This window comes from Pteropus vampyrus, unplaced genomic scaffold (genome assembly GCF_000151845.1).
Source record: "Pteropus vampyrus isolate Shadow unplaced genomic scaffold, Pvam_2.0 Scaffold16, whole genome shotgun sequence".
Lineage (NCBI taxonomy): Eukaryota > Metazoa > Chordata > Mammalia > Chiroptera > Pteropodidae > Pteropus > Pteropus vampyrus.
This window is the reverse complement of record NW_011888797.1, coordinates 10,310,453-10,320,052: the sequence shown is the minus strand read 5'-3', so window position 1 is coordinate 10,320,052 and position 9,600 is coordinate 10,310,453. Positions and strand designations below refer to the sequence as shown.

General features: G+C 55.2%; 1 protein-coding gene across 1 annotated transcript in view; it reads left to right on the top strand.

The window, feature by feature from the left end:
- The first annotated feature begins 8,459 nt into the window (after positions 1-8,459).
- Positions 8,460-9,600, top strand: part of TMPRSS6 (transmembrane protease, serine 6) — a 35,990-nt gene continuing 34,849 nt past the window's right edge. The window contains exon 1 of the mRNA XM_011354440.2: positions 8,460-8,534. Coding sequence (XP_011352742.1) covers positions 8,460-8,534 — 75 coding nt within the window. The remainder of the gene's footprint in view (positions 8,535-9,600) is intronic.

Sequence of the window (9,600 nt, the reverse complement as noted above, 5' to 3'; positions counted from 1 at the left end):
GGACAGAGGCCAGACACCAGGACTCAGGACAGAAGGGGCGAGGGACCCAGGGGTAGAGGAGTGGCAAGGAGGGACAGGACACAGGAGCAGGTGACGCCAGGGGGGCTCTGAAGTCAGGAGGTCCTGGGGTTTGAATCCCAGCACTTCCTGGATGCGTGACCTTGAGCAAATCATATCTACTCTCCGAGACTCTACTTCCTTATCTGTAAAATGGGGCAAAATGGCCCTTTTTTGTAATTAAGGGATGAAACCAGTCCTGTGTCTGTTAGCCTATGATAAAGTCACAGTCTCAAGGCCTCCATAAGGGTTTTAGAGGCCCTTAGGGACCTCAGATCCCTCGATACGTGAGAGAAGACGGGCCACTGAGCCAGTGACTCCCTCGAGGCGTCACGTTTGAATCGGTGACAGGCCACCCTCACGGATGCTCATTCCTCGAAGCACTAAGATGCATCCCTAAGCACTGCTGAGGGCCCCGTCAGATGCTACAAGTACAGAGGGAGCAAAGGAAGTGCCATCGCTAAGTGTCTGCCATCTGTCCCACTGTCCGTCTTTCCCGGCTGGGCCGTGTCCTTCGAGGACAGAGACTCGGCCTTGTTTCCACGGTCTTGGAGCCCAGCACAGGCTGGCACCTGTTGGCACTCAGCACCTGTTTAATGAATGCGTGAGTGATGTGTGGCAGGAAACTGAGTGCTGGACAGAGGTGACAGATGTGACCTCTGGGGACTCCGCCAAGGCAGCCTCTGGAGGCTCGGTCAAAGCAATGGGAGGGATGTGTGCAGCTCACAGAGCTTCCTGTCCCCCCAGCATGTGGCTGGGGCACACAGAGCCCACCCTCCCACTCCCTCAAGTAGCCCCCCACCCGTGAGCCCCGCACTTCCCCAGAGGGTTTCGGAGAGAGGCTCAGCCAGCAGAGAAACTTCTCCACGGTGGGCTGGACTCCCAATTCTCCTGCCCCCGACGATGACCTCCTTGAACTCTGAGGCTTGGCTGACCCACAGGACAGTCTGCCCAGAAGGGGTGGCTCTCCCACTGTGTCCCAGTTTGACCCCTCTAGAAGAGGACTATCACTCCCTGTGTTGGACTGAAACTTGACTGTGACCTCATTTGGACATAGGGTCTTTGCAGATGTAAGCGAGTTAAGATGAGGTTATACTGGATAGAGTGGGCCCGGCATCCAGTATGACTGGTGTCCTCATAAGGAGAGAGAAACTGGGCACAGAGACACAGATGCACAGGGAAGGTGGAGGCAGAGATCGGAGCGATGCTTCTACAAGCCAAGAAATTCCACGGATTGCTGGCAACGACCAGAGGCTAGGAAGAGGCAAGGGAGGATTCTCTCCTAGAAGCTTCGGAGAGAGAACGGGTCTGCTGACATTTGATTTTGGCCAAAAGAACCACCCAGTTTACGGTAATTCATTATGGCATTCCGAAAACCGATGTATCTCCTGGCAAAGAGAACAGAACGGAGTTCCTGTTCCACCTGCAATGGGCCGTAGGACCCGGGGCAGGCCAATCCCTCCTCTTAGAACCTCAGTCTCTTCTTCTGCTGAATGGGGACATGTAACTCCCAAGCCTGGACATGAGGTGTCACTGTGAAGGGCCCAGCTTGGGGCCTGGAGCTCAAAAGCCTTGATGTATTATCATCAAAGGAATTGACAATAACCGTTATTCATTCACTCAACCAGTGTTTGTCCCGTGTGCCAGGTACTGTAGGTTCTAGGATCCAGCAGAGGACAAGACAGACGAGAGTTTGTCTTCATGGGGCTCACGATCTAGTGCAGGAAGCGGGAGAGATGACAAGTAAACCGCTTACGACACGGCATTGCCTGAAGGCCTGGTAAAAATGCAGCTGTCTTGGTGCTTCGGCCTCTTTGGTGGACAGTTGTGAGCACCTGCTACGTGCAGGGCCCTGGGAGGAAGCGGAGCACCCAGAAGGCGTCGCCATGGCGTTTACCTGACACGGCTCATGGAGCATCGTGTTAGTTCGTAGGGGCTGCATAACCAAGTACCACAAACTGAGTGGCTTCAACAACAGACATTTATTGTCTTACAGTTCTGGAGGCAAGAAGCCCAAGGTCAAGGTGTGGACAGGGTTGGTTCTTTCCGAGGGCTGTAAGGAAGAATCTATTCCATGCCACTTTCCTACTTTCGGGTGGTGTGCGGGCCATCTTTGGCTTTCCTGGGCTGGTAGAAACATCGCCCTGATCTCTGCCTTTGTCTCCATGTGGAATTCTCCGTGTGCGTGTGTTTGTCTTCGAATGTCCCCCTTTTATCAGGACATCAGTCATATTGGATCAGGGGCCCACCCTACTCCAGTTCGACTTCATCTTAACTACTTACATCTGCAGCAACCCTACTTCCTAATAAGGTCACATTCAGAGGGACACGGGGTTAGAACTTCCACACGTGAATTTGGGGTGACACAGTTTGATACATCACAAGCACCTTCTTTGGGCTGCCAGCAAGGTAGGCAGCAGCCATCTCTCTGGGAATCACCAGGGCTGAGGTCAGGCTTGCCCTGGCCTCCCTCTGAGTGTCACCTCATTTTTAGAATGTCTTCCGAAGCGGGATGTTGCACGACTAACTCTTTTCTTTCCAAAACAACGACTTCCGTGCAATGTCTAGCTCTGTCGAGCAGAAGTCAGACATGTCTCCTTCACGTCCCTGTCCCCAGCGCTCAACACGAGCCTGACACATTGTAGGCACTTAATACAGGTCTGTGTAAGTAATAAACCAGAAGTCCCAAGTTCAGATTTCACCAGGGCCTCCGTTTCTGCAAATTGGGGCTAAACATGGCATCGACGAAAAGGGGAAGGAAATGAAGTTACCTGTGAAGCTCCGGGCAGGGCGCCTAGCCCATAGTGAGCGCGCTTCACAGCATCAGCCAGGACTCGGGGGACCATTATCATAAGGCTGCTGTGGGATGTGAGGGGGAGACACAGCTGCCTGTCCCCACTCTCAACGCCACCCACACCTTAAATTAAAGGAAGGCAGCTAGCATGTGGTTAAGGCCTCCTGTGTACTGGGCACAGCGCCGGCAATTTACACCCACTTTTCCGCCTTCGATGACCCAGCGTTATCACTCCATTCCACAGATGATGAGGAGGCAGCTTGGGGAGGTAACGTGTCTTGCCAGGTCACCAACAGGTGGAGTCACTGAAATTCTGGCCACATCCTCTGACTCTCCAACCCCTGGCTGGATCCTTGTCACCTGAGTGTGGTGGACATGCTAAGGCCTGGCCTCCGAGTCCCACTGGCCAGGCCTCCAGGGGGCTTCTCTGTTTCTAGAGACCAAAGGGGCCCAGGGTTGGTGTGAAATGCAGATTCCCAGAGAACGCTGAGGCGTGAATGTGTCCCTTTGCTGCAGGGGCAACGGTGTCCAGCCACATGCTTGCCCTGTTGATAGAAGGACGTCCTCTCTCAGTGGCAGGCTGTCCCTCACCCCCGTCTCTCTGAGCTCTTGGAGAGGTGGCACCCTTGCCCATGCTTTCAAATGCTTCACTCCCTATATTGCTTCCCCCCATGCCAGCCCCTTCCCCCAGGCTGTGGCCGATAGATTGATGACTAGGCGGGCGACAAGTACAGAGGACATTGATTGTGCAAGATTTTCTGCTTTGCAGAGTGTCCAGCTACCAGTCCGCTTGGTCTGGGAGCCTGGGCCATTTACCTTTCGAAGGATAGGGAGGGGTACAGAGGCAGGGCTTGGAGTGTCTTTGTCCCCGGCCCTCGTGCTGTCCCTGCTCCCATCCCACGCACCTCTCCCTCGGAATGTTCGCAGTAGGGTACGGGCCAGGACCTGGGAAAACGGGAGGTTGAAGGGAGGAAGAAAATTTCCTGGGTATGGCGCGATGGAGAGTGGGCTAAGGTGCGAGTCCTCAGTCTCAGGTTGGGGTTATGCCCCTGCGTAGGGCGCAGGGCGCAGGGCGCAGGGTGCAGGGCCCGGGCTGGGCTGAGCATCAGGAGGAGAAGTGAGCAACAGAATCCCTACCTAGCTGCTCAGTGCGCCCAGGCCCAGCACTTTCGGGTCTGGAGATGGCATGCACTGTACAGAAAGTGGGCCCAGATGCCCCTGTGCAGGGAATGCTGCTCCTGACGGACACATGCAGACCCCATACACCTCCGACATTTGCACACGGCGGGCCCCTTACAGAGCGCACACACAGCGTCGTGCACATGCAAGTATGCGTGTGACACGTGTGAGGCGCCACGCAGTAGGTATTGCACAGGCAGCCTTCCCTACCTTCACCCACGACTCTTTGCACATGCTGACTTGGCGCTGACACACTGGGCACAGGCACACACCTCACAATCCACACACACACTCACACACACGCACACACACACACACACTCTGGGACCCACATGTCACAGCGCACAGGGTCTCAGGTGTGAAACACCCTCCCTGGGACAAACATTGATCAGCCCGCACACACCCAGAAAACCCTGGTGCCCAGCACGTGCTTTGGAGCACGCTGGGGTGGGACCCACCGTCTCTACCGCAGCCCCGTTCACTAGCGCTGCAACTGGCGTTTGTGCATTTCAGTGTTCTCGTTGCCACGCTCGTGGTTTCAACATGCTAGTAGTCACATTAAAGAATATGAAACCAAGCAAGTGAAAAGATTGTTAACGATATATTTTATTTAGCCCACTATAGCCAATATGTTACCATTTCGACATGTACTCACTGAAAGAAATTCTTATTGACGTATTTTATATTCTTTGCACTATGTCTTCAAAACCTGGTGTGCATCTCAACCACGCGGTACATCGCAGGTCAGACAGGCTACGTCCCAGGTGCTCAAGACCCAAATGGGGCTAGTAGCCATCAACACGGACAGCACAGCTCTATCGAATCAGGTAGAAATTCAAAGAACTTCCAGCCTAACAGAAAATGGCATCAAACCCCACCCTGCACTCCACTCTCTTCTCTTCTGTCCCCTGAGCACATGGGCCAGGCCTCCTTTTCTCTCTTGGGCCACTGGCAGCTCTGGTCTTACCTGTCCAGGTAAGGAGACCTGTGTAAGCCCCTGTGAGCCCTGCACAGGCCCCTCGGCCCAGCTCCCAGTCCTCAGCCTCCCACCTCATGCTCTAGGGGACCAGGGGCTATAATCAGGCAGAAATGTCACCAGGCAACAGGCCTCGAGGGACAGCTCAGGTCTCCTGCACCTGCCTGCCAGCCTCCAGGGTGCCCATGGGGCGGGATGGGGCGGGGCGGGCACAACCTGTTTCCTGCGTCTGGACTGTTTACCTGAGCAGTCACAGTGCTGTCCTGCACTCAGCAGTAGGCCCATGGAGCCCGGGGCCACAGGCCACAGAGGACAAGGGCCAGACAGCCTGGCTATGGCTCTGGGCCATTGATCGAGCTCCAGCTGTCCAGGTGGGGGTGGGGAGACCTCGGCCTGGACAAACAGAGGCTGTGAGGTCTGCGTGCAGGCCTGGCACCCACTTACCACTCCTGAAGGTAAGCGGGGGCCTCCTGGACAGGGGACTGGGATCTGTGAATGACCCAATGACAGCGTCCACTCTGAGAGCTGGGCCTGGCTCCTTGGAACCTGAGCTGCCTGCCCTGCTCTGAGGCCAGGTCTGCAGGGCCTCATCAGCCAGAGAGTGACCGGGCAGAAAGCAAGGGGTCCACAGAGCTGGGGCTGAGGCAAGACAGGGCAGAGTGAGAGCAGGCGTACAGATAGGCAAAGGGGCGGTGGAGGGTCTGCAGGTTCCGGGTGCTGGGAGGCCTGACTTCCGGCGGGGCTGGCAGACTCTAGGGCAGGGACAAGGCAGAGGAGAGGCCTGACTTGCTGGCCGATCACCCCACCTTCACTCTGAAGAACTGGGCACGCTGCCTTCTCTGCACCCAGGTACCCCCACCTGGGCCTTCTCTGTACCCAGAGCCCCACACTGCACTAAACAGGGGACCCTTAGCTCCTAGGGTTGAATGCAGCTGGCAGTGTGTGTGTGTGTATGTGTGTGTGTGCGTGCACGCACGTGTGCACGTGCACCAGTGCTTATAAAGTGGGAGTGTGCATCTATGAATCTGTATCATGGATAGGTGTGTGTTTCCATCTGTGTGTGAGTTTGTGAGTGTGTTTGTGTGTGTGGGAGGGACGTTCACCCACTCCCCCTACACCTGGAAACATACAGTCACAGTAGCTCATAGCAGGAATTTACTCTAGGCCCGAATGATCTCACTCGAAGGTCCTAGATCAGAATCCTAGCTCTGCCCCGGTCTGCCCTGCCCTGGCCGAGTGACCTTGTGTGAGTCATTTCATCTCTCTAGACCTCGGTTCTCTAACCATTAGATAGAGGCAGCAAAGCCAACATCCTAGGCTGCTGGAGACCGAGAGGGAATGTGGTTTGCGGCCTTGCCCGGCACAGGGCTGGCACGCAGGAGGTGCAGCCCCACCCCAGCGAGCTCAGCCTCCAGTGGGCAGACCGAGGACCCTCCAGTGGTCAGAAGGGCAGGAGGGAGTGACGAACATGTGCCACGGTGGGACCCAGGTGCTCAGATCAGGCGAGAAGCTTCAAGCCCCTGTGACAATTAGTCCTTCCTTCCAGGGGCTCACTGTCAGGGGGACAGAGAGAATGCCCCCAAAGTGAACTGTGCATTGATGGGGGCAGCTTAGGACACTTTGGGGTGGGGGGCAGTTGCCTCTGTTAGGGAACTCTGGGAGAGCTTCCAGGAGGAGGTGAGCGCTGAGATGAAGTGTGAGGTGCTGGCCAGGTCAGGAGCAGGACAACCCAGGCAGAAGGAAGGGAGCGTGGGAAAGGTAGGTGGTAAGCAAGAACTTTCATTGTTCAAGAACCAATCTGCATGATGCTCTTCACCCAGAGCTGGCTAAGGGCTCTGTATCTGTAACAGTTTTCTACCATCTTCCTTATTAGAATTGCTAACTGAGAAGTCCAATGTCACTGGGACACAACAGGAAGAAGAGGGCATGAGGGAAAAGGAGGCGGGAGAAGTCGGCCAGGCCACGCGTGCTCACAGCACCTGGGAGTTATATGGAAAGGCACTGGGATCTTAGCCTTCGTTCATTCAACGTCGGTTATGGAGTACCAAGTTCTGCTCCTGGAGCAGGGCACACGGCAGTTGAACAGAAAATAGCTCCTGCTCCCGAGCAGTTTACAGCCAGGGAGGAGACAGCTAAATGACACATAAGCATCTCATGCAGTTTAGGTCTCAAGAAATGCTGTGGCAAAAAAATAAATGCAGCAGAAAGAGGGGGTAGTCAGGGAAGGCATCCCTGAAAAGGTGACATTCGAGCAAAGACTTGAAGGAGGTAAAGGAGAAGGCCATGAAGCAAACCGAAGGGAAAGCATCCTTGGTAGAAGAAATAGCATGTGCAAAGGCCCTGAGGTGGTTTGTACTTGTTATGTTGAGGGTCTGCCAAGGAGCTGAGCAGGGCTGCAGCAGAGGGAGGGAAAGGACAGAAAGATGCAGAAGGACCAAATTATGTAGGCCCCTGTGGGCTGTGATAAGGACTTTGGGCTCTGTTCTAGGTGCGTGAGACCCACGTGAGGCTTGTGAGCAGTGAGTACGGTAAAAGGATCACGCTGGTGGTTGTGTAAGAAATCTGATACTGAGGGTGGGTGGGTGACTGACTATTGCAGGAGTCAAAGTGATAGATGATGTTGACCTAGGTGATGGCAGAAGCCATAGAGGTCGGATTCTGGGGGCCATAGATTTTCTGAGGGACCGGGCCTTTGAAACGCTGGGAAGCCATTGTGTTATAGTAAAAGGCAAGGGTGACGTGGTCATCTTCACACCTGTCAACTGCCACAGTTGTCCAAATCCTCCTGGACTATCAGCCCCAAGAGGATGGGAATGGGGTCTCTTGTATTCACCAATGTTCCCCCTCCCCGTGCCCAGCACAGAGCCTGGAGCTGAGCAGGTGCTCGACAAAAATGGGGCGGCTGGGTAACTGAACCTAGGACTCCACGGCCAACGCCGTCATCCAGTGCCGAGCCTCACAAGTCCTGTTTCCTGGAGGAGGCAAGATGTGGAAGAGAGCACTGTGCCGAGAGTCTGGAGACCTGGGCTTCTGTGCAATCATCCCTTCGTCGAACATTCATTCACGTGACAGGCCCTGTGCTGGGTCCGTTGAGAAATCAGGGCTGATGAAGACACAGGCCTGTTTTCTTGTGAGGGAGAGAAATGAGGCCCAAACCAAGCAAGTTGTTGATCTGACCAAGGGATGCCCAGGAGAGGAGGCAGCTGACTACTCAGGGCCTGGGGACCCATCGCCAGCCAGGTGGCCTTGACGCTGCCTTGAAGGGTCCTTGAAGTCCTTCAGGCAGAGGGTGTGGCTGCACAAAGGTGGGGTCTCACGGGCCTGCAGGGCGATGTGCGTGATGGGAGTTAGGGCTACAGAAGGGGTGGGCGGCAGCTTGATCAGGAAGGGTCTCGGTGCCATGGCGAGGGGTTCGGAGGTGACTGGGAGCCATGAGAGGATTCTGAGTGGTGAATGGGCGGAAGTGGGCAGCGGAAGCCCTCTTGTGACAACGTGGAGGAAGTGCTGGAGCAGGAGGTGGGAGCCCAGGTAGGAGGCTATGCTTGGAGTCCAGGTGGGAGGTGATGGGGAGCACAGGTGAGCAGCGCCCCGTCCGTTTGGGCTGTGTCTAATCTTGGGTTTTTACACAGTGGGTTTTCTGAAAATGGGCTCCTCTGTGATGCTCGGAGTCCTCGCAGATGGATATGAGGGGCATTTATGAGAACAGCAAAATCCACGGGTGCACAATGGTCCCCACATCCCCGAGGAGAAGAAGAGAGAGGCCTACTGAGTGTCCTACCCTGGACTGCTCCTCTTGGCACCTCCTGTAATGGACCTGTGACCTTCTCTGAGCCTTAGTTTCCCCCTTAGTACCCCGATGATGTGTGAGGCAGTAGAGCCTAGGAGTCTGAGCGTTACTCCAAAGACAAACCTCTTGGGTTTGCAGCCTGGATCTGCTGCTAATTGACTGCGTGACCCTGGCTAAGCTGCTCAACCTCTCTGTGCCTCAACGTTCTCATCTGTAAAACGGGGATAATAAATAAGAGCATTTACCTCCACAGGCTCTGTGTCAAATTTACATGAGATAGTGCACTCAGAGCACTGGATGCAATCGAAATCAGTGTCAACCGTCATCACTTCCAGCGCCCCTGAGTCCCCATTACTCTATGAATCATCCCGAAATAAGTCCTTGGGATCCAGATTCAAGAATAAAACAGGGGTGTGGCGACCTCTGGAGAAGGGTGGGGACCCGGGACTGAGAGAGGGTGAGGAGCCCTCATCACTGGGCTCACCCCCATCCAGCCACCCTGCTCTGCTTGCGGGGCTGGCCAGTTTCTCACCAGGGGTGCTGTGGACACTTTGGGCAGTGAGCAGGAATGTCCTATCCATTGTGGGGATGTTTACTCTCCTTGGCCCGGCCCCATAAAAGCCAGAGGGGCTGCCCACACATCTGGATGTCCTCTGGTTAGGGGCAGAAGAGAGTTCCATGCTCAGCCGAGAATCACCAGCAGTTTCTCCCTTCCTTGCATTGGATGAGGGCCACTCAAGATGGTCACTGTGGCTGGATGCCAGAGACCCTTGACTGGGAACAATGCCAAGAGGGGTGGCAGGGAGT